General features: G+C 41.2%; 1 protein-coding gene across 1 annotated transcript; it reads left to right on the forward strand.

Annotated features, from left to right (window-relative positions):
- Positions 1–500: 500 nt before the first annotated feature.
- TAF7L (TATA-box binding protein associated factor 7 like) lies at positions 501–27,651 on the forward strand. The gene is made up of 13 exons (XM_003917992.4): positions 501–1,560; positions 6,941–7,008; positions 8,151–8,229; positions 11,217–11,350; positions 12,345–12,471; positions 13,026–13,081; positions 15,761–15,802; positions 16,662–16,734; positions 17,069–17,182; positions 18,246–18,473; positions 18,669–18,781; positions 20,233–20,292; positions 26,701–27,651. The coding sequence occupies exons 1-13, from the start codon at positions 1,182–1,184 to the stop codon at positions 26,743–26,745; spliced, it is 1,518 nt and encodes a 505-aa protein (XP_003918041.2). The 5' UTR covers positions 501–1,181; the 3' UTR covers positions 26,746–27,651.
- Positions 27,652–27,858: the final 207 nt, after the last annotated feature.

A 27,858-nucleotide genomic window follows, 5' to 3' on the forward strand; every position in this document is an offset into this window, starting at 1 on the left:
ATTGTAAATTTCTGAAGGATAATTTTTGCCTCCTTCCCATGAAACACTTAACTATATTTTAAGCATTTAATAAATGTTTCAAATCCCATCTGGCACACTAAATTCTCAACTAACATTTGTTGGATGATTGAATTTATAAGTGAGCAGTTATTGTGCTCCCCTCCTCTACCCACAGGGATGCTCCCTGAGACACTTCTGTCAGGAGTACTAGTTTCTTCTTCTTCTCCTTTTTTTTTTTTTTTTTTTTTTGACGGAGTCTCGCTCTGTCACCCAGGCTGGAGTGCAGTGGCGCGATCTTGGCTCAAGGCAACCTCCGCCTCCCAGGTTCAAGCGATTCTTGTGCGTCAACTTCCCTAGTAGCTGGGATTACAGGCACGCGCCACCATGCCCGGCTAATTTTTGTATTTTTAGTAGAGACGGGGGATTCTCACCATGTTGGCCAGGCTGGTCCCGAACTACTGATCTGAGGTGATCCACCTGCCTCGGCCTCCCAAAGTGCTGGGATTACAGGCGTGAGCTACTGCACCTGGCCAAGAGTACTATTTTCATTTACCAAACATATATATCTGATTCTTTTTGAAAAGGCTTTGAGCAGCTTTTAGTGTTATTTACTGCATGAGACAAAAAATAATTAGGGAAATGGGAGAGAACACACTTATTTAAGATAAAACTCAGCATATGCCAGTAAGGATCACAGTTATTACAAGTTGGTTGCAAGTTTGGTTCTGAGCTTCCTAGCAGCCATAATAAATTTAATTATATAATTCACGCTGTCCTTACAATTCAAAACAATTATTCAGCTATTTCAGTTACCAAAAACAGAATTTTCATTTCCGTTTTCATGAAAGGATTCTTTTTTTGATATAATTAATGCCTTCAAGAATATTGTGTAGTAAATGTAAAACTGGTCTCTTTGGCCTATTTTGTTGCATAATCCTTGATGTAGCCCCATGTCATAATGCCAAAATGAAGGTTAGCAGATGGATTCTAAAAGGGACCAAAACAATTTTGTCTTGGTCTGAAGCTCTGATAATCTAGTTTAATTGAATGAGAAAAATCATGTCCCAAAACAAAATGATTGTAGAATCATCTTCCGAAAATATTTATTCCCTACGATTACGGTTAGGTTAAGTGTTAGGCAGTGGAGACTTGGCTGCTACAATCTTGAACAGGCACCGGCAATGTTGGTAATAGTATTACGTCTTAAAGACGTAAAGAAACCTTTTACATTTACGAAGGTTCTGGAACCCTTCAGGTCACGTGACTACACAGGAAGCCATTTTACAACCCCAACGAGGTGGACCATGGAGTGCCCCGAGGGACGGCTCCCCGTTTCTTCAGAAAATGATTCAACACCAACAGTTTCAACATCGGAAGTAACTAGCCAACAAGAGCCCCAAATTCCTGTCGACCGTGGGTCTGAAACCACCTGTGAAAGCAGCGCCGACATTGCTGGCGACCAAGGCACCCAGATTCCTGCCGACCAGTACGCTCAAACGGATGCGGACGGCAGCGCCCAGGCTGCTGCCCAGGCCCCAGAAAACTTCCAGGAAGGGAAAGGTAGGTGGCTTTTTAAACTTGTTCCCCCAGCCGAGGACCTTCTTTAGGAGAAACAAACTGCTTTTAGTTCGATTCAAAATTTGTTTGAATTGCGGCCCCCTTGAGGAGCAGTTGACGACGGAACTTGTGCCCCTCTCCAGAGGATGTAAAATGTTGACCCTGTTGAGGAGAGGGGAGCAACTGATCATGTTAGAGGGCTTTGGGCACGGATTCTAGCTGTTCAGTGGGTTTGCCCGGCGGCGTATTGGTCACCAGGCGAGGTCACCGTGCCTAGGGACCAACCGTCCGACCTAACGGAATGGAGGAGCAACCAAAAGCGAGCAACTCGCTTTTATTGTTTTTCTTTTTTTTCCGACGGAGTTTTGCTCTTGTTGCCCAGGCTGGAGTGTAGTGGTGCGATCTCGGCTCACTGCAACTTCTGCCTCCCGGGTTCAAGCGATTCTCCTGCCTCAGCTGCCTGAGTAGCTGAGATTACAGGCGCCCGCCATCACGCCTGGCTAATTATTATTATTATTAATAGAGACGGGGTTTCAACATGTTGGCCAGGATGATCTCGAACTCCTGACCTCAGGTGATCCACCCATCTCGGCCTCCCAAAGTGCTGGGATTACAGGCGTGAGCCACCGCGCCCGGTCCAACTCACCTCTTAGGAGTATCGCTGTTGCCTGGTAAAAATCTTCTGGCGCCCTGAAGGTTGCCCCTGTGTAAAGGTATTCATTTATTTATTCATTTGGATGGAATCTCACTCTGTCGCCAGGCTGGAGTGCAGTGGCGTAATCTCGGCTCACTGCAACCTCCACCTCCCGGGTTCAAGGGATTCTCCTGCCTCAGCCTACCGAGTAGCTGGGACTACAGGCGCGCGCAGCCACGCCCAGCTAATTTTTGTATTTTTAATAGAGACGGGGTTTCACCATGTTGGCCAGGATGGTCTTGATCTCTTGACCTCCAGATCTGCCCGCCTTGGCCTCCCAAAGTACTGGGATTACAGTCGTGAGCCACCCCTCCCGGCCAAGGTAATTTGTTTTGAAGCCTCGGTCTTTTTTTTTTTTTTTTTTTTTTTTTTTTTTTTTTTTTTTGAGGCGAAGTCTGGCTGTGTCTCCCAGGCTGGAGTGCAGTGGCGTGATCTGGCTCACTGCAAGCTCCGCCTCCCGGAGTTCGCCATTCTCCGCCTCAGCCTCCCGTGGCGGACAGGCGCCTGCGCCCGGCTAGTTTTGTTTTGTATTTTTAGCAGTAGAGACAGGGGTTTTCACCATGTTAGCCAGGATAGTCTCGATCTCTGCTGACATCAGAATCCGCCTCGGCCTCCCAAAGTGCTGGGATTACAGGCTTGAGCCACCGCGCCCGGAAGCCTCGGTCTTGCTTCGCGAGGTCCCTGAGCGGTCGCGTCCCCCTGGGCCCTCCCCTCGGCGCTGGGCGCCTTTCTAGCCTTCCCGCCCAGCACGCGGTGAGCCGGCCACTGCCTCGAGGTCGTGCTTCAGTCGGCTGGGCAGCGCGACCGCGGAGGCGTGGCGAGGCGGGGAGGGGCCGGCGCGCGCCGCTCTTACTGTCCAGGCGCCGGCCGCCCAGCGTTCGCCTCTACGTTCCGCGCGGGAGCCCACGCGCGGTTCGTCCGGAGCCCACAGACCAGAGGCGCAGGTCCCCAGCCCCCACAGCCTTTTCGGTGTTGGCGCCAGTCCGCGGAGGAGCGGGTGAGTCGGACGGCCGACCGGGCGTCCGGGACCGGGTCAGCGCCCCCGCCGCTGTGCACCCCGCCGTGGTGCACCCAGCTGCCCTCCCCAGCCCGCCTGCACGGCGAGGCGCGAAGGCTGGGACCCGTTGCGACCTGTTGGGCCTCGCGGGAGGTTTTCAAGGGAAAGTGGATCAAAGCCTAGGGGTGGAACTTTCCCTTTGAAAGCTTAGTGCCCCGGGGATAAGGATGGAGGTCAGTCTCTAAACTGTAGCTAGCGACTGCGAACTTGAAAAAACACCCATTTAGGCGTGTACTGACTTGCATGGCCTGCAGCATGCTGCCAGGCGCCCTCCAGCCAATTATAATTCCAATTGTAATTCTGCTAAAGCGAGATGGAGCTAGGTGAATGGTGGGAAGGGGTCCTGTTAATTTAATCAGGTATCAAAGAGTGCTTGCTGGAAGAAAGTGGATGCTTTTTCTTAAAGTGAATAATGTACAACTAGTTGTTTAGGTAAATGCAAGTAAGAAATTTAAAAAATAATTAAAACCCAGTTCAACCAGGATTGTCTAACTTCTCTCCCACCGGACCTTTTATTAGGCCTGTTTATCAAACAACTACATTGAAATAGTTTCAGTTCTTACATTCTTTCTTCCATAAAAGAGGAATTACCAAAAAGGCTTGGAAATGAACAAAATGCCCTAGTTTTAGTTCTGCTGAGAAATCTAAAAGTTACTACTGATCTGATAAAATCTTGCTTAGCAGCTAGTTCTTCAAATAATCTGTTCCTGCTCCCAGCCTTAATTGTTACTGTGTTCTGTTAGGGAATGTGCTCAGCCCCCAGATTTTTTATTTATTTTAATCAACTCTCTTCTTGCATTTATATTTCTCTTTTGTATTTATGGATGCACATATATTCATATATATCTGCATGAAACAAGAAGAGAAGAAATTACAATCACAAATAATGCATCTTTCCCTCTCCCATCCTGGGTGTCTGCTTTTCTACTGCTGATTTTTTTTTTTTTTTTTTTTTTTTGAGGAGTCTCACTGTGTCACCCAGGCTGGAGTGCAGTGCGCCATCTTGGCTCATTGCAGCCTCCACCTCCTGGGTTCAAGCAATTCTCCTGCCTCAGCCTCCCAAGTAGCTGGGATTACAGGCGCCCACCACTACTCCCGGCTAATTTTTGTATCTTTAGTAGAGATGGGGTTTCACCATGTTGGCCAGGATGGTCTGGAACTCCTGACCTCAGGTGATCCTCCTGCCTCAGCCTCCCAAAGTGCTGAGATTACAGGTGTGAACCACAGCGCCCAGCCATCTTTCCACCTTTGAGAAAAGTCTCCCACAGAAGTGTGGGCCTGGCTGAGCACAGTGGCTCACACCGGTAACCCCAACACTTTGGGAGGCCGAGGCGGGTGGATCACCTTAGGTCAGGAGCTCGAGACCAGCCTGGCCAACATGGTGAAACCCCGTCTCTACTAAATATACAAAAAAAAAAAAAAAAAAATTAGCTGGGCGTGGTGGCAGGTACCTGTAATGCCAGCTACTCGGGAGGCTGAGGTAAGAGAATTGCTTGAACCCGGGCAGCAGAGGTTGCAGTGAGCTGAGATCACGCCATTGCACTCCAGCCTGGGCAACAAGAGTGAAACTCTGTCTCAAAAAAAAAAAAAAAAAAGGGCCCTAATACCCCAAATGCATGGTTCTACAAATACATCCCAAATACATGGAAAATAAGATTAGAAATAAAATCTTGGTTCATTGGGAGAACAAAAAATTGAAAAATAATGAAAAAATGAAAAATGATGAAATAACTTGGGATCCAGCAATCCCACTTCTGGATGTATATCCTAAAAACTTGAAATCAGTGTGTCAAAGAGATATCTGCACACACATGTTCATTGCAGCATTACTCACAATAGCTAAGTTATGAAATCAATCTAGGTATGCAACAAGTGAATGGATAAATATGTGGTATGTGTACCCAACTGAATACTATTCAGCCTTTAAAAAGAAGGAAATTCTATCATTTGCAACAACATGGATGAATCTGGAGGATATTATATTAAGTGAAATAAGCCAGGCAGAGAAAGACGAAAATCGCATATTCTCACTTATATGTGGAATCTAAAATAATTGAACTCACAGAAGCAGAGAGTAGAGTGTTGGTTATTACAGGCTGTAGTAGGGGGAGGGGCAGTGAGGAGATGTTGATCAAATAGAAAATTTCAGTTAGGCTGGTCCAATAGTAGTGGGATATTGTCAGAACTTATTAATGCCACTAAAGTTGGTATACAATCTCCCACTGCCAAATTTGGCTTTTAAAATTAAAAAAATGAAAGTTGCAGTTAAGGGGAATAACTGATAAGTATTTAAGGTGATGGATATGCTCATTAGATTGATTCAGTCATTTCACACTATATCATAACATCACTGTGTACCCCATAATTATATATGATTATAATTTGTCAAAAAAAGATTAACTTGGAAGGAAATATTCATTTCACCAAAGGTATATATATTTTTTAAGTGAAGAGATCCATCTTAGGAGTTCTTTTAAATAGCTTTTGGGGGCATTCGAAGTAAGTGGTGGTTGTAAGGATTATATGAAATGATAGACCTAATGTACTAATGTAGTACTGGCCATACAGAATGCACACAATAAAAGGTAGTAATGAATGAAAGGGTAATAATGAATAAATCAAATAAGATTTTATGTTCTCCATAAAATCTCCATCTCAAAAACAAACAAACAAAACAAAACGAATAGAAAAGGACTGGACTCCATGCCCGGCGCAGTGGCTCACGCCTGTAATCCCAGCACTTTGGGAGGCTGAGGTGGGCGGATCACTTGGGGTCAGGAGTTTGAGACCAGCCTGGCCAACATGGTGAAACCCTGTCTCTACTAAAAAATACAAAAATTAGCTGGGTGTGGTGGTGCATGCCTGTAGTCCCAGCTACTTGGGAGACTGAGGCGGGAGAATGACTTGAACTCGGGAGGTGGAGGTTGCAGTGAGCCGAGATCGCACCACTGCACTCCAGCCTGGGCGACAGGGTGAGACTCTTGTCTTAAAAAAAAAAAAAAAAAAAAAAGAACTGGACTCCCTAACTTTGAGGGTAGCTCAAAGCTGTTGTTGCTGGCTCTAGAGTCATAAAAAACTGCCTGGTCTCCCATGGACTGCTTAATTTCTACTAATCCATTAAGGTAGGTGAAATATTGAAAATCAAGCCCTTGCTTACTTCAAATCATCACAGATCATTTCTGCAAGTGGTTTCTAGGTCGATTTCAGCTTTTGGTTTGCATTCTTCCCTGCAGAGGTTATATAGTTTGCTTAGGTAGCCACCACCGTGTTGTTGAATTGTAGTCTTTTACCTGAGAGTCTAAGAATATGATTAAGAAGATGAAATCATGTTTCATAACAGCTGTTATTTCATTTGTTCATCAAATTACATCATGTAATTTGGATTGACTTTGAAAAATCTACACATATTGGAGAGGAGCTAAGGTAACGTCTAGAAATAATTAAGTTATGTCAAATAAGGTATTGTCTAACTGTACACACATCATTCTAGTGTGTTGGTCTAGTGTCTAGTGTTATGGGCAAGATCTTGTATAATTTAACCAGTACTACTAGAAGTGGTCAGGAGGGGGAGCAAGAGGAGTTTTTAGTGACTGTGTTGGTTTTCTTTTTGCTTTCCTGAACTCAAAATCAAGACATGAGTAAAAGCCAGGATGAAGTTCCTGATGAAGTTGAGAACCAGTTTATATTGCGTCTGCCTCTGGTAAGAATTTGTATCTCAGAACAAATATCTTCATAATTATAGTGTTTTTTTGTTTGTTTTTTTTGTTTTTGTTTTTTTTGAGATGGTGTCTTTGTTCTGTCACCCAGGCTAGAGTGCAGTGGCACAATCTTGCCTCACTGCAAGCTCCGCCTCCTGGGCTCACGCCATTCTCCTGCCTCAGCCTCCCGAGTAGCTGGGACTACAGGCGCCTGCCACCACGCCGAGCTAATTTTTTGTATTTTTTAGTAGAGACAGGGTTTCACTGTGTTAGCCAGGATGGTCTCGATCTCCTGACCTTGTGATCCACCCGCCTCGGCCTCCTAAAGTGCTGGGATTACAGGTGTGAGCCACTGTGCCCGGCCAATTATAGTTTAATTATAATTGTAGTTCTACTTGGATTCTGTAACATTTCTATTTCAGGTAGGCTATAAAAACTCAGAACATTTGTTTCCCAGGAATCATGTTCTGTAAGCAGTCCTATCATAGCGTGTACTTTTTTGGCAGCATTTTTTCCTCCTGTACATACTACCTATCATGCAGGTTGATTTCCTGGCAAAACAGCTGTGACAATGATGGACCCAGTCACTTACTACCAATACTAACAGCCTGTTCCCTGGACAGCCAAGATAAGACTCCTCTGAAATCCTTTCTGTCACCTCAAAAGGGGCAGTGAGAAGGGCCAGCATTATTCACCACCATGCAAGACTTTTAAAGCTCATCTCAACAAGTATTTGGCTCTCTTTCCCCACACTGATACCCGTATTCAAGCAATTACTTAGTCTAGGCAGCTATATTAAGGATGGGGTTCAGAAACCTATTTCCCTAATTAGGGTTACTTAATATACCAAGCAAACTGCAACTAGGTAAGCCTTTCTTTAGCAACTATAGTAGACGGGTAGCAGGATTGTAGAGCTGGGAGAAAGTATTAACTGTAGCTACTAAGAGACAATTATGAGTTTAGAGCCAGCTTCATCCTAACTTGACTCATACAGTGCACAGTATCTCATGGTACATGGTCTTGTTAGTAACATTTGGGAGGTGTAAGGTTTTATTTAAGGGAGGACTTTGTTTGATATATTTATTCTGTTAGCTGCCAAGTAGATGTTTAGTTCTTCTGATTTTTCAATTTACCTCCTTTTTAGGAACACGCTTGTACTGTCAGGAACCTAGTACATTCTCAAAGTGTCAAGATGAAGGATAAACTAAAAATTGACTTACTGCGTAAGTAGTTAATATCCATTCACTATACATTGAACAATAATTTATTGAGGGATTGCTATGTGCCAGGCACTATACTTGGTACTAAGGATGTGAAAAATGATAGAATATGGTCTCTGACTTGATGGACTCATGCTTTAGAGAGGCTTAAGTCCTCTTCTTTTAAGAGGAAAGGAAGTAGGAATATTGCACCTCGAGTTGAGTGATTACCATAGTGTGTTTAAGGAAACTTGGGGGTCAACTGTGGGGTTTTCATACTGCTGGTAGTCTCCTATATATAAACTTTATGATTTCTGAACATCCCCGGGAATGACAAATGGATATGCCATTCTTTGTTTGTAAAGGTGACATATGTTTCTTTTTTTCCATTTTTTGAGATGTAGTCTTGCTCTGTTGCCCAGGCTGGAGTGCTGTGGCGTGATCTCGGCTCACTGCAACCTCTGCCTCCTGGGTTCAAGTGATTCTTCTGCCTCAGCCTTCCGAGTAGCTGGGATTACAGGCACGTGACACCATGCCTGACTAATTTTTGTATTTTTAGCAGAGACGTGGTTTCACCATGTTGGTCAGACTGGTCTCAAACTCCTGACCTCTCGATCCACCTGCCTTGGCCTCCCAAAGTGCTGGGATTACAGGTGTGCACCACCGCGCCTGGCCAGTGATATATATTTCTTTCTTTTAAATAGTATTTGTTATATTTGCAAATCGTACATCCAATAAAGGGGTTAATATCGAAATATATAAGGAACTCAACTCAATAGCAAGAAAACAAATAAACTGATTTTAAAATGGGCAAAGGATCTGAACAGATGCTTCTCAAAAAAAGACATACAAGTAGCCAAAAGGTTCATGAAAAAATGCTCAGCATCACTAATCATTAGAGGAATGCAAATTAAAACAACAGCGAGATATCACCTCATACCTGTTAGAATGGCTTTTATTAAAAAGAAGAACAATAACAACTGTTAATGAGGATGAGGAGAAAAGGGAACCTTTGTACCCTATTGGTGGGAATGTAAATTAATACAGCCTTTTTTATTAATTGCCATTCTATCAGTTTTTGAGATGGAGTCTTGCTGTGTCACCCAGGCTGGAGTGCAGTGGCACGATCTTGGCTTACTGCAACCTCCGCCTCCTGGGTTAAAGTGATTCTCCTGCCTCAGCCTTCCGAGTAGCTGGGACTACAGGCATGTGCCACCACACCTGGCTAATTTTTTTGTATTTTTAGTAGAGATAGAGTTTCACCATGTTGACCAGGCTGGTCTCGAACTCCTGACCTCAAGTGATACACCCACTTCGGCCTCCCAAAGTGCTGGGATTACAAGCGTGAGCCACTGTGCCTGGCCTACAGCCATTCTTTTTTTTTTTTAATGGTATGGAGGTTCCTCAGAAAACTAAAAATAGAACAACCATATGATCCAGCAACCCCACTTCTGTGAATATATTCACAGAAGGAATTGATAGCAACACATTGAAGGCATATCTCTCTGCACTCCCATATTCATTGTAGCATTATTCAAAGTAGCCAAGATATGGAATCAACCTAAGTGTCCGTCAATGGATGAATGGATAAAGAAAGTGTGATACGTATACACAATGCCATACTACTCAGCCTTTTAAAAAGAACAAAATTCTGTCATTTGGGACACCATGGGTGAATCTAGAGGCCATTTGCACCAAGAGCATGCATGCTCTTGTAAATAGGTAAATAAGTAAATAAATAAATAAATGTTTTCACACAAGCTTATCTGCATAAAAAACACACAACCAAAAATAGATAAATAAATTTTGCTAGTTTTTTTTTTTTTAAATACAGAGAAGTATATAAAGAAAACAAAAAGTGGCCCATAATCTCACCAGTTAGTTAACACTGATTGATTTTTTTTTTAAAGATAATATAAGTTCATAGTTAGAAAATTCAAATAAAACAGGCCGGGCGTGGTGGCTCATGCCTGTAATCCCAGCACTTTGGGAGGCTGAGGCGGGCAGATCACTTGAGGTCAGGAGTTCCAGACCAGCCTGGCCAACATGGCGAAACCCCATCTCTACTAAAAATGCAAAAATTAGCCAGGCATGGGGGTACACACCTGTAATCCCAGCTATTTGGGAGACTGAGGCATGAGAATTGCTTGAACCCAGGCGGCGGAGGTTGCAGTCAGCAGAGATCGTGCCACTGCACTCCAACCTGGGCAACAGAGAGAGACTCCTTCTAAAAAAAAAAAAAAATCAAATGAAAAAGAAAAGTTCAAAAGGAGAAGAAATAAAACTCTTCTTCTTTATGGTGCCCCAACCTCAATACCACAGATAACTGATATTAACTGTTTCTTGTCACTTCCTTATTGGCAAAACTTTTATGCATAATACTAGAATGGAAACAATCTAATTCACACAAAATGGTAAACATTGTTTTGTGTCTTTCTTTCTTCACATAGTACTAGAAGATTATACTTGAATCCTCTTGTGTCAAAAGACATTCATGTTTGGGACATCTGAGCAGCAATATTCAGAGTTCAATATATGGCTGTTGTATAGAATTTTATCTTTTTGAAGCTAATTAAAGATTTAACTTGAGACTTATTAGCACCATTCTAGGGTCAGTCAATCCTTCCCTCACCCAGCCCTTTGAAAACACACATGTACAATGACACGATTAAATGCTTTTAAAAAGAAAGGAATTGGTTTTAATGAATGGAATTTGCTTTTCAGGATGAGAATGAAACATTTATTGCTTCACACATATTTAGTTCACATCCATTAACAAGAAACTTAGCTACTTTTGCCCAAGTGATGTAAACTAGGAAAAAAAGAGTTCCATATGCTTTCCATTTTTTTCTTTAGGAAGCTATTAATTGTGTACACAATTTTAGCATTATGAGAGATAGTAGGTTTCTTGGAAAGACTAGTCTGTCCCACATAAGTCTTCATTATTCAAACCTTAGGAAGTTTAAGAGTTCACTGGGAAGATATCAACTTTAATCTTTACTTCTCTTCAGCTGATAGGCGCCATGCAGTTGTTGAAGTAGAAGATGTTCCACTAGCTGCTAAGCTGGTTGATTTGCCTTGTGTTATTGAAAGCCTGAGAACGCTTGATAAAAAAACTTTTTATAAAACAGCAGACATTTCTCAGGTATGGACTAGTTTTCTTTACTAGCCTCACATCCTTCAAGGAATTCTTTTCTCTCCCTATTTTTCTTCCTTTCAGTACTCCTTTCTACTTGGTGAATGGCTGCTTGGCATTTCTAATTTCCAGATCGATTGCACAGGAATGAAATGTCATGTGCTGGTTTGGTGTTTGATCCCTAGATTTCAGTATTTTATTTTAACCAAATAGCCTATAGAGAGTCCCATTTGCCACTTATAGTGACTTTTCATTAATTGAAACATATGAGCAGCTGGGATCTTCTGAACTTTGTATTAAAACAGTATGTTGTTAACTCTGGAGGTTTAAATTGGTTCTTATTCATCATCTCTGCTGTTGATTTCTTATTTCCTCTCTAAATCAAAACGCTGAGATAGGCCAGGCACAGTGGCTCATGCCTATAATCCCTACACTTTGGGAGGCTGAGGTGGGAGGATCACCTGAGCCCAGGAGTTTGAAACCAGCCTGGGCAACATAGTGAGACTTCATCTCTATAAAAACAAAATTAGCCAGGTGTGGTGGCACACACCTGTAGTCCCAGCTGTTCTACAGATTGAGGTGGGAGGATCACTTGAGCCCAGGAGGTCGAGGCTGCAGTGAGCCATGATCACATACCATTGCACTCCAGCCTGTATGACAGAGCAAGACTTTGTCTAAAAACAAAACAAAACAAAAAACCTAAGCTAAGTTCCAAGATCTGTTTCCAATATATTCCCTCTGTAGTGGTAAACACTCTAGTGGGGAAAAAAAAGAAAAACCCTCAGAGTTCATATGTAGTGCTGCTGGTGGCTGGTGGAGGGGAGGAGAGGGAGAGAGAGAGACTGCAAAAATGAGAGAATATAAATGTACATTACAAAATACTTGGTTTTCTGGAAATGGCAAGTATCAGTCTCTTCTGTGCATTTCTAGTGGTAAGAATGATTATGATTGCTAACCCAAAATTTGTGGTCATAGTCAACTTCTTTGTCTTTGTTAAATGTAGATGCTTGTGTGCACTACTGATGGTGATATCCACCCTTCTCCAGAAGAATCAGCTGCCTCTGCTGATCCTAATATAACCAGGAAAAAAGAAAGGGGGAGAGAGAAAAAATATGTCTGGAAGCATGGCAGTAAGTCAACAGCCCCTTGCTCATTCCTACTGACTAAAATTTATTTGCTGAATCCTAATTCCTTGTGAAACAGGGACCTCTTACCACACTTAGGTGTTTGGTTCATTAAGTTCTCAGACACTCTTAAGAGGAGTCATGTTGGCTGGGCACGGTGGCTCACGCTTATAATCCCAGCACTTTGAGAGGCCGAGGCGGGTGGATCACCTGAGGTCAGGTGTTTGAGACCAGCCTGGCCAACATGGTGAAACCCCGTCTCTACTAAAAATACAAAAATTAGCTGGGTGTGGTGGTGGGCGCTTGTAATCCCAGCTACTCAGGAGGCTGAGGCAGGAGAATCGCTTGAACCCAGGAGGAGGAGGTTGCAGTAAGCCGAGATCGCACCACTGCACTCCAGCCTGGGCAACAGAGTGGGACTCGATCTCAAAAGAAACAAAACAAAACAAAGGAGTCATGTCATGAGCCTTTGGTTTATAGCATGATCTTTGTCTTTATCAAATTCAGCTATGTGACTACCATCAATCATATAACGTTTCACTGTGTTGTATTTATTTTAGTTACTCCACCACTTAAGAATGTCAGAAAGAAAAGGTTCCGGAAAACACAAAAAAAGGTTAGTTACATGCAGTTTGTGTGTCTGCCGGGCTGATTAGAAGAGGATCATGGGCCAGAAGGAAAGAGAAAAAGTCAGTTGGGAATTAATTTGTTAATTCATTTATATGTTCAATAAACATTTATTGAATGTGAACTAAATGCCAGGCGCTGTATGCTAGCAGTTGGGAATATAGCAGTGAATAAAAATACCTGATCCTTTAGGCTATAGGCTAGTCATTTGGGGCCTGGAAGAATCATACATTTGAAACTTCTGTTAATGCTTTCAGTTTTCGATTGCAAGATCTAGTTTTAAAGTGAACCCATCCAGAACCTGAAAACTGGGAATTGTGGTTATATTCCTAGTCTTATTTCAGGCTTATAGAACCTTGGGCAAACTATAGGAGTATTGTGGCTTGGCTTCTTCTTTTGTTTAAAATTAAACATTTTATTTTGAAATAATTGTAAACTCACATACAGTTGTAAGAAATAAAAGAGAGATATCGTGTACCTTTTTGCCATTTTCCCCATTTTGTAAAACTATAGTACAATATCACAAACAGGTAATTGACATGATTAGAATTCAGCAATCTTATTCCAATTTCTCCAGTTTTACTTGTACTCATGTATTTTTGTGCATGTGTTTAGTTCTATGCAGTTTTATCCCATGTGTAAGTTCATGTATCTGCCTACACAGTCAAAATACAAAACAGTTTCATCATCAAAAGGATCCCTCATTTTGCTTTTATATAACCATGCCCATTTTCCTTCCACCTCACACCCCAGTCTCTGACACCTGGTAATCACTAATCTGATCTCTATCTCTGTAATTTTGTCATTTCAAAAATTTAATATTAATGGAATCATGTAGTATATAACATCAGAGACTAGCTTATTTTTTCATTCAGCATAATTCACTTAAGATCCATGTAAGTTTTTGTAGCATTAATAGTTTATTTTTTATTGCTGAGTAGTATTCCATGGTATGAATGTACCACATTATATAACTGTTCTCCCATCGAAGAACATCTGGGTTGTTTACAGGTTTTGACTATTATAAATAAAGCTGTGAACAGGTTTTTGTGTGAATATAAGTATTCATTTCTTTGGAATAAATGTCCAGGAATATAATTGCTGGGTCATATGGTAGTTGCATGTTTAGTTTGATAAGAAACGACCTGTTGAGTGACTGTACCATTTTATATTCCTGCCAATAATGTATGAATGATCCAGTTTCTCCACCTCCTCACCAGCATTAGGTGTTGTCACTATTTTACATTTTAGCCATTCTGATAGGTGTGTAGTGATCTCACACCACACCACTAATGTAGTGGTATTAATTTACATTTCCCTGATACCTAATGGGGTTGAACATCTCATGTGCCATCTATTCCACTTCAATGAAATGTCTGCTCATGCCTTTTGCCTATTTTCTAAATTGATTTTTTATTATTGAGTTTTGAGAGTTCTTTTTATATTCTAAATACTACTAGTGTTTTATCAGATATGTAGTTTGCAAATATATTCTCCCAGTCTGTAGCTTGTCTTTCCATCCTCTTTGTGGGGTCTTTCAGAGAGCTAAAATTTTTAGTTTTGATGAGGCACAATATATTGATTTTTTTGAAAATGATCTTGCTTTTTATGGTAAATCTAAGAACTCTTCGCCTAGCCCAGATCCTGAAGATTTTCTCCTGCTTTTTTTTTTTTAACTTCTTTTTAAGCCCGATGCCCATTTTTGACTTAATTTTTGTAAAGCTATGAGGTTTAGTTCAAGGTTTTTGTTTTTTATTTTTATTTTTGCTTTTCTTGCCAAAGGATGTCTAATTGCTCTAGCACTGTTTGTTGAAAAGGCTATCCTTCCTCTGTTGTATTGCTTTTGCACCTCTGCCAAAATTAGTTGGGCTTGTTTTTGTGGCTCTGTTTCTAGGTTCTCCATTCTGTTCTATTGATCCATCTGTCAATCCCTCCACCAATATCACAGTGTCACTATATAATTGGTCCTGAAATTAGAAAGGCCTGAAATTAGAAGGCTGATTGCTCTGACTTCACTTTTATTTGTCAGTATTGTTTAGCCATTCTACAGTCCATATCTTTATTTATTTATTTATTTATTTATTGAGACGGAGTCTTGCTCTGTTGTCCTGGCTGGAGTGCAGTGGCACGATCTCAGCTCACTGCAGCCTCCACCTCCCTGGTCAAGCGATTCTCGTACCTCAGCTTCCCAAGTAGCTGGGATTACAGGCATGGGCCACCATGCCTGGCTAATTTTTGTATTTGTAGTAGAGACGGGTTTTACCATGTTGGTCAGGCTGGTCTTGAACTCCTGACCTCAGGTGATCCGCCTGCCTTGGCCTCCCAAAGTGCTGAGATTACAGGCATGAGCCACCATGCCTGGCCAAAAGCCTATATCTTTTAATGTAAGTTTTAGAATAAGCTTGTCTATAGCTACAGAAAACCTTGCTAGAATTTTGGCAGGAATTACATTAAACTTATAGATCAATTTGGGGAGAATTGACATTTTTACTATGTTGAGTCTTCCAGTCCATGAACACAGTTGCCTTGGTTTTTATACTCTGTAAGTCAACATTTATTGAGTGCCTACTCAATGTAAAACAAAGTTAAGAATAGTTGTAGAACTCTTTAAGCTTTACTGAAATATAGGCATCATAATATAACTTGTTTATTGTGTTTTATTTCATAGGTCCCTGATGTCAAAGAAATGGAAAAAAGCAGCCTTCCTGAGGTACAGCAGTCATAATATAACTTCATTTTTACCCTTAATATATTTTATTTAATAGCTCATTCATTTCAAATGAATCAAATCAACCACAAAAGCTACTTTTGAGCCTTCCGTCTCACCTCTAACCCTCATCCTAAACACATACACTGGGTTTGATTCACTGAAAAATGAATTCATTGTTTGATGTTTGATAACTCCTAGAGGAAAAGATACAATTTGGCCAGTGACCCCGTGTATTCTAATCTGCTCTTTTTTTATCAAAAGCCATTCCTTGGGAGCCAGAGTTCACTTTTAACAGCAGTTGTTTGCAATTGCTTATTCCCCATCAAAGTCCTAATTTCTATTTGTGGCATGACAAATTGGTTGCTGTGGAGATAATTATGTAAAACTGGATTCAAGGGAGAACATACAGCTAAGATCCAGTTTTTGTAGGAACATCTCTAATAATAAAGATGTGGGGAAGTGAAATCTGGGAATTTGGATCTTTAAACCAAATTATTTCTAAATAACTAATAAGGAATTATAGTTCTTTGCCAATATAAACCAGGACAAATAATTTATAACTGAGACCTAAGGGTTGCACCTCTGAGAGAGGTCTTTACCATAGAACTGCAGATTGAAAAGATTAAATGTCTGAAGTAATTTGTTTAATTAGGAAAAAATAAGTTTACTGTATAAAATTCTAGACTCTGGCTAAAGATTCCTTCATAAATAGCACTACTTAAAGTAGAAATTTGGTTGGATCAGAATTTAAAGAGGCCTAACATTTGAATTCATTGGTACATAGGAGGGCACTCCTGCAAAACACAGGGTGTTAAATGACAGTATTGGTATCCCCCTCTAATCCCCAACTTTGCTTCAGTACATTGAATCTCCAGATGTGGAAAATGAAGTAAGGAGACTGCTGCGTTCAGATGCTGAAGCCATAAGTACCCGTATCCTTTATACAAATATTTTCTGCATAGTCTGTTCTGCCCCATTTGTACATGCTAACGAAGCCTCACCTCTGGTGTTTGTGTGCCAGCCTTGATGTGTAGAACTTAAGATTTTTTCAAATGTTATGTTCTAGCTAGGAACAGCAAATTCATGTAATAGAAAATTATTTATTGTGTAATTCAATATAAGGCACTTCTCCAAGCTAGGAATTCCAATACAAATGGCCTAAACTTGGACTAAATTAAATAGCACTGTTAGTCAAAGAGCCCCTTCCCTTTCAGCTGTGCCTTTTTGTTTCCTTCTGTTTTTTCCTTGACTACCCACTCCTTTCAGGTTGGGAAGTCGTTGCTGAAGATGGAACCAAGGAAATAGAAAGTCAAGGCTCCATCCCAGGATTTGTGATATCCTCGGGAATGAGCAGCCACAAGCAGGGTCATACTTCATCAGGTACTTTAGTAAAGGCAAAGCAGGAGTTTCAGATAGGGCAGGTATTGACTGGGTATCAGATCATTTTCCATAAATTCATAGGCCAATCCAGAAAAAAAGGATGGTTTCATCCTTCCCTCTTTTTTTTTTTTTTTTTTTTTGTTTTGAGATGGAGTCTTGCTCTGTCGCTCAGGCTGGAGTGCAGTGGTGCAATCTTGCAGCTCACTACAACCTCTGCCTCCCGAGTAGCTGGGATTACAGGCGTGCACCACCACGCCCACCTTATTTTTGTATTTTTAGTAGAGTCGGGGTTTCACCATGTTGGCCAGGCTGGTCTTGAATTCCAGACCTCAAGCGATTTGCCTGTCTCAGCCTCCCAAAGTGCTGGGATTACAGGCATGAGCCACTTTGCCTGGCCTTTTATTTATTTATTTTTTTGGGAGACAGAGTCTCGCTCTGTCGCCTAGGCTGGAGTGTAATGGTGCGATCTCGGTTCACTGCAACCTCCGCCTCCCAGGTTCAAGTAATTCTTGTGCCTCAGCCTCCCAAGTAGCTGGGATTACAGGCATGTACCACCACACCCAGCTATTTTTTCTTTTTTTCTTTTCTTTTCTTTTCTTTCTTTTTTTTTTTTTTTTTAAGTAGAGATGGGGTTTTGCCACGTTGGCCAGGCTGGTCTCCAACTCCTGGCCTCAAGTGATCTGCCCGCATTGGCCTCCCAAAGTGCTGGGATTACAGGCGCGAGCCACCACACCCAGCCCTTCTTCCCGCTTATTGGTCCCTTGGCAGTTTAGGGGTTTTAGATTGGTGTTCTAATCTCCCATCCACTGCTGGTATCTTAACTTCCTATGACCCTTAGAGTCTCTAAATGTCTTGATCACTCACTACATGAATGAATGTTACAGTGTTTTGCACTTGCTGTCCTTGTTTTACAAAGGGAATAATCTTCCTGCATGAAAAAAATGATTTATAAAATTTACTGGTTGCCTGGGGAATGTGAAAGTAAGGAGTATAATTTTATCTGGAGTATGAGTCATTTGCAGAGTTTTAGATAGTTCACCTTCTTCTTGCTTAAAACCAGTAGAATATGATATGCTTCGGGAGATGTTCAGTGATTCTAGAAGTAACAATGATGATGATGAGGATGAGGATGATGAAGATGAGGATGAGGATGAGGATGAGGATGAGGATGAAGATGAAGACGAAGAAGAAGAGGAGGAAGATTATTCTGAAGAGTATCTGGAAAGGCAGCTTCAGGCCAAGTTTATTGAATCTGGCCAGTATAGGGCAAATGAAGGTACCAGTTCAATAGGTAAGTCAGAGAAAAAACAAAGGGATGGGACCAGGGTGGGTGGCAGTGCTAAAGGCTGACTCTAAGCATACATTAGACCCAAAGCTAAGCTCAAGAAGTTATTGCTAAGATGTGTAGTGGAGTTTTACTTGATTTGGATCTTGGTCCATTCGTTTAGGCTATATTTAATATATAAGTTCTGTGTATCTCTGTTAGTCATGGAAATTCAGAAGCAGATTGATAAAAAGGAGAAAAAGCTCCATGAGATTCAGAATAAAGCACAAAGACAGAAGGATCTCATCATGAAAGTGGAAAACCTGACACTCAAGGTAAATTCTTGGCTGGCATAAAGAAATCCTGATCTCTTACTTTCAGTATCTTGCCTTTGTGTTTCCACTTATGTCATCTCTATGCAGGGTTCTTGTTCATTCATGAACCTTAACAGCCTCTTAGAAACTCCTAATAAAAGATAACCCCATTTCCTTTTACCTGAGTAATTTTGATCATCTAATATAAGCATTTTGGGGAAGGGACTAAGTGATTTGAGATAAAAAATGCCATTATTGAGCATTTGCTATGTAAAAGGCACATAAAGAGCTAAGAATTGTGTACACATATTATCACATTTTATCCTCACATCCTTGAAACATAAATACTGTCACCACTCCCATTTTATAGATAAAGAATGGAAACTCAAAGAGGTTAAGTAACTTGCCAGGGATCACAGTAAATGGTAGGGCATAGATTGAATCCTGTTATTTGTATTAAAATGTATCCATTGCAGTAAAAAGGAGAAATAATTAGTTTTTAAATTTTTGGTGCATTTTGAACAAGAATAAATATTTTATTAATATATGTTGAAGAGCTTCAACAAAAAGAAAATGTATGTTTAGGTCATGTTTGCTTCCCTTTTTTAGTGAGGGAAGTTCTGAAGCATTTGGAATTTCCTGCCAGATTTCATTTTCTTCAGAGCTGTATTCAGCAAATGGGAGCACAGAACTATACCCTTTTTGGGTGTTGTCCCTTAGAATAACCAAGTAAGATAACAGATAAGGGCACATTTTGAAAGATACAGATATATGCTATTGTTGTGATTATTGTTACATGTAGTACTAGTTAGGAATAGTGATACTCTGCCCTAGTTAGGGGAAATGGAGGAGTCATCAGCACCAGACTCTAAGCCAGCTTTTCTAACAGGTCACCACAGACAAAGGATTTGTGCTAAACTAGAAAAAGGTAACATAAGGGCATTCCAATCACTTAGGGTAAGACAAAAAAAAAAAAAATGCTATAGAGTGTATATAAAATCAAATTGGATGGTACTGTAGTTAGGGGGGATAGTTTTTATACTCTAAATCCTTTAAAAAGAGTGCTCTTTTGTATGACAGTTTATTATTTGCGGCTGGGCGCAGTGGCTCACGCCTGTAATCCCAGCACTTTGCGAGCAGAGGCAGGTGGATCACTTGAGACAAGGAGTTTGAGACCAGCCTGGGCAACACAGTGAAACCTCATCTCTACTAAAAATACAAAAATTGGCCAGGCGTGGTGGCATGCTCCTGTAATCCCAGCTACTCAGGCTGAGACATGAGAATCACTTGAACCTGGGAGGCGGAGGTTGCGTGAGCCAAGATTGCGCCACTGCACTCCAGCCTGGGTGATGGAGGAAGATTCCACCTCAAAAACAAAAACAAAAACAATTATTTGCCAAACTCCTTGCCTCCCTTGGTTTTTTTTTTCCTTTGAGACTCAGTGTTCATCATTTATACAATTTATTTTTCAGAATCATTTTCACTCTGTGCTGGAGCAGCTTGAGATACAGGAAAAAAAAAAAAATGAGAAGGTAAGAAGTATATTTTCAAATTAACCAGAAAACATTTGATACAGAGAATCCCCAAGCTCACTTCCAATATTATTGCTGGCTGTTCCTCTCATAGGAATAGTGGTAGCCAAATCTTCTAAATGAAGGTAGCAGGGTGGAACAAGGTCTTTGTGAACGTTCACTCATTCAACAGATATTGAGTGCCTATGAAGTAAAAAGCACTGGATGTACAGTGTTGAATAAGATAAATATAATACAGTAAATCCTCATTGTTATTGATAGGTTCTTGGAAACTAACTTTAAGCAAAATGAAGTATATATAATGAAACTAATTTTACTATAGGCTAACTGATATAAAGAAGAATTGAGTTCCTATAGCATATTTCTGGTTACAAAAACATCACCAAACTTCTAAATAAAAACCAAAACACTTCTAATATTAAACATTGAAATAAATGTGAGCTATACATACATTTGAGAAAGACTGATAAAAACAAGTAAGACAATTATGTACCCAGTGATTCCAGTTCAGGGTCTCAGATGGCCAGAGCCTATCCCAGCAGCTCAGGGTGCAAGGTGGGAGCCAGCCCTGGATAGGATGGCATCCCATTGCAGGGCACGCTCACACCCACTCTCACTCAGACTGGGACAGTTCAGACAGACCAATTCACCTAATGTGTATGGGGAAGTGATTTTGTTTTTCTCATCAACATTATAATGAGGCCAGGCATGGTGGCTCATGCCTGTAACCCCAGCATTTTGGGAGGCTGAGGCGAGCAGATCGCTTGAGGTCAGGAGTTTGAGACCAATCTGAGCAACATGGTGAAACCCCGACTGTACAAAAAATTAGCCAGTTGTGGTGGCATAAGCCTGTAGTCTCAGCTACTCGGGACACTAAGCCCAGGAGGTTGAGGCTGCAGTGAGCCATGATCACGCCACTACACTCCAGGTTGGGCAACAAAGTGAGACCCTGTCTCAAAAAAAAAAAAAAAAAGAAAAAGAAAGAAAAAGAAAAAAAACATTATAATGAAATTACATTGAACTAACGATGTTATTTGGAGACTTTCTGCATGTCATTTTGCTTAAAATTGCAGTTTCTAAGAACCTGTTGACATTAAGTGAGGACTTACTGTAACAAAACGACACTGAACAAAACGATGTTATTCGAGGACCTGCTGTACTTGTCCTCATGGAGCTGTCTAGCAGGGGAGATTGACAGTAAACAAATTATACAAATACAAAGGTACAAATTGTGAAGAAGTGCTATGAAGGAAAAAAGTCAATGGTGCTATTAGAATAAAGAGAGTCTTGAATTAATTGGGGGATCACGATAGACCTCTCCTAGGAGGTGCTATTGAAGCTGAGACCAGAAGGATTAAGTCCAGGCAAAGAGTGGGATGAAGAGCATCTTAGGTGGAGCATATGCAAGGTCTCATGTTCGGAAAGAACTTGGCCTCTTTGAGGACCTTTGGAGTATTTAAAGCCAGGAAGAGAATGGCTTAACATAAGGGTGGAGAAGTAGGCAGAGACCATAGTGTATGGTTCCTTAAAGGCCATGATAAGGAGGATGGGTTTGGCCTTAAGTGTAGTGGGAAGCCCTTGAAGAATTTTAGATAGGAAAATCACATCTAATTAAAAATTTTTTTTTTTTTTGAAATGGAGTCTTGCTGTGTCGCCCAGGCTGGAGTGCAGTGGCGCAATCTAGGCTCACTGCAACCTCTGCCTCTCGGGTTCAAGCGATTCTCCTGCCTCAGCCTCCCGAGTAGCTGGGACTACAGGCATGTGCCACCATGCCTGGCTAATTTTTTGTATTTTTAGTAGAGATGGGGTTTCACCGTGTTAGCCAGGATGGTCTTGACCTCCTGAACTCGTGATCCACCTGCCTCAGCCTCCCAAAATGCTGGGATTACAGGCATGAGCCATCACGTCTGGCCTAATTTAAACTTTTAAAAGATTACTCTGATTATTATCTGGAGACTGGGTTGGAAGGTGAGAGTGGAAGCAAAGAGGCTGGTTGGGAGGCTTTGTGGTACGCTAATAACAGAGGATGGTAACTTGGACTAAGGTAGTAGCAATGGAGATTGAGAGAATATAGATTAATTTTAAACTGCAATAAAAATGTTTTTATAACTGTTTGAGATGTAATTCATAAACCATACAATTCACCCATTTGGGCTGGGTGCAATGGTGCATGCCTGTAATCCTAGCACTTTGGGAGGCCAAAGTGGGCAGATGGCTTCAGCCCAGGAGTTCGAGACCAGCCTGGGCAACATGGTGAAACCCCGTCTCTCCAAAAATTAGCCAGGCATGGTGGTGTGTGCCTGTAGTCCCAGCTACTCGGGAGGCTGAGGTGGGAGGATTGCTTGAGCCTGGGAGGCAGAGGTTGCAGTGAGCAGAGATCCCACCACTGCACTCCAGCCTAGGTGACAGAGTGAGACTGCTTCAAACCCCGTCCTCCCCCCCACCACAAGTTACCCATTTAAAGTATACAATTCAGTGGCTTTTAGTATATTCAGAGTTGTACAACCATCACTGCAGTCAATTTTAGAATAGTTTCATCACTCCAAAAAGAAACCTTGTATCCATTAGTAGTCACTCCCCTCCCCATTTCTCCAGAACCTCTCCCCCGCCCAGCACTAGGCAACCACTCATCTACTTTGTACTAATCTACTGCCTCTTCTAGTTATTTCATACAAGTGAAATAATATAATACATGGTCTTTTGAGTCGAACTTCTCTCACTTAGCATATTTTCAGGGTTCATCCATGTTATGGCATGTCTCAGTACTTTTTTCCATTTAAGATTGACTAATACTCCATTGGATCAATATACCACATTTTGTTTATTCATTCATCTGCTGATGGACATTTGGGTTGCTTTCACTTTTGGCTATTATGAATAATGCTACAATGAATATTGATATATTAGAGAATATATTTTAAAGGTAGAATTGATAGGAGTTGGGTCAATTACTGGGTGTTGAAGGAGAAGGAATCATTAAGGATGTATGCCAGATTTCTAACTTGAATGACAACTATATTTTTTCAAAGCCACAAGAGAGTGTACAGGGTGAAGAGAGAAGAAGGCAATATAGGCTAAATGAGGGTCAAGTAGCTGTATAGAAAATGTGTGCGGACTCTAACCTTATACTGTTGAGGGTTACAATTTTAAGGAGACTGGAGTTGGTATTATGAGGATGGGCTTAGCATGGTGCTCTTAAAGTACAGGCACTACTCCCCACCCCCATCCCCACAAGACCAGCGGAATTTTTATGTTCTTTTTTTTTTTTTTTTTTTTTTTTTTGAGACGGAGTCTCGCTTCTTCTCGGCTGGAGTGCAGGGCCGGATCTCAGCTCACTGCAAGCCTCGCCTCCCGGGTTTACGCCATTCTCCTGCCCTTCCCAGCCTCCCAAGTAACTGACTACAGGCTCAGCCATCTCAGCCTCCGGCTAGTTTTTGTATTTTTAGTAGAGACGGGTTTCACCGTGTTCGCCCAGGATGGTCTCATCTTCTGACTCCTGATCCAATCTGCCCCTCGGCCTCCCAAAGTGCTGGGATTACAGGCTTGGAGCCAAGGCCTCGGCCTGAGGGTTACACCCCAAGGAGACTGGAGTTGGTATTATGAGGATGGGCTTAGCATGGTGCTCTTAAAGTACAGGCACTACTCCCCACCCCCATCCCCACAAGACCAGCGGAATTTTTATGTTCTATATATTCCCTTCCTCTCAGCAAATCACTTATCCAAGTACTGCTTTAAAACAATCAGATGAACAGTTAATGCCAGGGTTGTTTTAGTACCCACCAAACATCTTTGTTTTCATCAATGTAAGTACAGTTGTATGCTGCATAACAACATTTTGGCCAGTGACAGACTGCATATATGATGGTGGTCCCATAAGATTATAATGGAGCTAAAAATTCCTGTCACCTGGTGACATTATAGCCATCATAACATAACTGCCCAATTACTTAATTTTTTAATTATTTTAGTATAGCCTAAGTTTATAGTGTTTATATAGTCTTCAGTAGTGCACGGTAATGTCCTAGGCCCTCACATTCACTCACCACTCACTCACTGACTCACCCAGAGCAACTTCTAGTCCTACAAGCTCCATTCATAGTAAGTGCCCTATACAAGTGTACCATTTTTAATTTTTTATATTGCATTTTTAGTTTACCTATGTTTCTATGTTTAGATATACAAATACTTAACATTGTGCTACAATTGCCTACAGTATTCAGTACAGTGATATGCTGTACAGGTTTGTAACCTAGGAGCAATAGACTATACTGTGTAGCCTAGGTGTGTAGTAAGCTATACTATCTAGGGTTGGTATAAGTATGCTCTGTCATATTCACATCATGACAAAATTGCCTAAGGGTGCATTTCTTAGAACATATCCCCATTGTTAAGTAACACATGACTATAGTTAGTATTGAGGAGCAGCCTAGAAATGTAGCTGTAAATTTTATTTACTCAGAGTCCCTTATGTTAGTTCATTTATCCAAATTAGATTTAGTAGGTGTCTACTTTAAGCTACGCTCTGCAGGGAGCTATAATATGCTTATGATGCAGTTTGTGCCTTCATTTGGGGAGAAATTGACAAGAGGGGTAGGGACTTAAAGGCATGAGAGATTGTCCATGGATATTAAGGAAGGCTTCATGGAGAAGATGATATTTGACTGGGGCCTTAAAATATAGGTAGGGTTTTAATAAGGAGATAGGGAAAGAAGTGCATTCCATGAGAAAGCAGCATGCACACTGGCTCAGAGGTGGTGATGCCAGGGTGAACAGTTTAGATTTTTGGTGTAGGTCATAATGAGCCTTCAAAGCTTTTTTACGTGGAGAGTAACTCAGGAAGATTTTTCTGCCAGAAGTATATAGGAGAAACTGGAGTAGGGACAGCCTGGAGCTTCAAAGGTGCAAGTGGTAGAAGCATACAGAACTTAACAATTGATTGGATTTACAGGGCAAAAAGGGGAACAAAGATGAGTCCAAAGCCTGGGCAACCGGGAAATGATGTGCCATTAACTGAAAATAGGATAACAAGAAGTGGATTTGGAGGGATATGTGGAGAAGTGCTTTTGAAAATGGGAAATTGGAGAGAGGCCCACACACAGAAATGATCATTGAAACTGTGGGGCTAGTTGAGTTAGCCTGGTTGACTGTTCAGCAAGAAGTCTGAATCTAAGGAAAAACCTATCTTTAGGGAGTGGCGGGAAGAGAAAGAGCCTGCAAAGGAGAAAGAACTGGAGCAGTCACTGGTTGTAATCATGGTCAATCAGGGGTCACTCAGCAACCGAGTGAGAAGAGCCTCTAAGTTACTGCAGATAGCAATTATTGTGGCTTGGTAGGTGATGTGCAGCATAGGATTGTTTTATAATGTTCCTTTCATTTCACAAACTAAAAATTAATTCTGGTATGGAGTGTCCTGAAATGAATAATATTCAAAAACAACCTTTGTTATAAAGATGGCATACATCTGTGAATGTTATTGGTCACTTCACCATTTCAAGTTAAAAAAATTAAATCCTGTACCACAAAATATTCAAGGCTTCTAACTTAGAAAGCAAAAGTAGAACATCATCAGGCTCCTGATGGGTCAGGACTGACTAAGTTTCTAAGTATCTCCTAATGTGGTAAGAAGCAGCCGGTAAGACTCAGTCTAAGACCCGTTGTGTTCATTGGGACAAGAGAGTGTCCCAACTGTTTTACCATCTGACTCTTAGAATATGGTTACAGAGATCCCATCTCCTTTGCCCCTACAGTGAGCTGTGACCTCTGTATATTCTTCACAGAAGCACAAATTCTTAATAGCAAACACATTTTTTAAAGCCTATTCAATTTTAAAGCTTGATATAGTTTGTCTGTGTCCCCACCCAAATGTCATCTTTAATTCCCACGTTGTGGGAGGTACCCAGTGGGAGGTAATTGAATCATGGGAGCAGGTCTTTCCTATGCTGTTCTTGTGATAGTGAATAAGTCTCATGAGATCTGATGGTTTTAAAAAGGGGAGTTTACCTGCATAAGCTCTCCTCTCTTTGCCTGCTGCCATCCATGTAAGACATGACTTACTCCTCCTTGCCTTCCACCATGACTATGAGGCCTCCAACCATGTGGAACTATGTAAGTCCATTAAACCTCTTTTTCTTGCCAAACTCAGGTATATCTTTATCAGCAGCATGAAAACTGACTAATACAAAGCTTCCCTTCATAATTGGGCATAATAAAGGACATCATCATGGCCACAGCATTATGCATGCATTCTTGACTGTGGCCAGTATTCTCTGGAACATTGCAAGACTAAGATAACCTTATAAATGCCAAATAACAATAGTTCTTTTTGGTTCATGTAAGTAAATTCTAGATCAAGTAATGGGACTTCAGATTTCAAATGACTTTTTCATGTCTTTCTACTTCTCCCTACAGCTCATTTCCCTACAGGAACAATTGCAGCGTTTTCTGAAGAAGTGAGGAGAGCCATTGGCCTGGCACACAAACCTTGGATCCACCATCCAGACTGAAGACTGGATGAAACTGTGCATGTTTCTGTCCCTTCCGTTGCCTTATGTTGAATCAGTTATATTTATCTGTACCTTCTTTGCTACTTATAATATGCTCAAAGTTTGTAGTCATGTAGAAAAGGCCAGTATAAAAATATAGTAGACTTAGATACCCCACACGACCATGAGACTTTCTCTTTGTCAATTTGGGAATTATTATTATTAATTTAGAAATGGGGTCTTGTTAGGTTGCCCAGGCCAAATTCAGACTCCTGGGCTTAAGGGATCCTCCTGCTGCAGCCTCCTGAGTAGCTGGGACTACAGGTGTGCACCACCACACCAAACAAGAATTGATTATATTGCTAGAGGCCATACAGCTGTTTGGTTTGCATATGTTTTAGCTTTTCTTTTGGTTTTTAGTATTTCCTAAAACATAGGGGGAAAAACGAGGTCATTTCTACTAAACACTAGAATCTGCCACAGTGAGTTTAAGTGCCTACCTTGCAGCAGTTAATACTAGATTGTGTTCTGTCTTTGTTCAGGCAACAGGGCTGCATTCCTGCTCAAGGATGATTTCTTGCTGCTGCTTATATTTGTTCTGTTGCTTCTAGGATGGAGCTGGTTGTTATTCACCAACTAAGGGAACAGTTAGAGCAGAGATGAAGAAATTATGAACTGTTATCCTTATTCTGAGCCTTCTCCTCCTAACCCTTATTCTGAGCCTTCTCCTCCTAACCCCCATCAGTTAAGGTTAGGAAGAACAAGATGCCATAATGCCTATGAAGACTTCTTTAACAATCTTGTTTGGGTGTTTTTCTAGGTATATTATTAGTTTTTTATGGTCTGTGTTCTTAATAAATAAATTGTTCCTTTTAAATGGATTGCTGTCAATTTATTAAACCATCCCCGATGATAAGTGTACTCATATCCAAAAGGAAACAAGAAGAAAAGCAATAAGCTCTATATCTTAGTTCATTTGGGCTGCTGTAACAAAAATACCATAGACTGGGTAAATTATAAACAACAGAAATTTATTGCTTATAGCTCTGGAGGCTTGGAAGTCTACGATCAAGGTGCCAGCAGC

The sequence above is a fragment of the Papio anubis genome, chromosome X, assembly GCF_008728515.1.
Source record: "Papio anubis isolate 15944 chromosome X, Panubis1.0, whole genome shotgun sequence".
Lineage (NCBI taxonomy): Eukaryota > Metazoa > Chordata > Mammalia > Primates > Cercopithecidae > Papio > Papio anubis.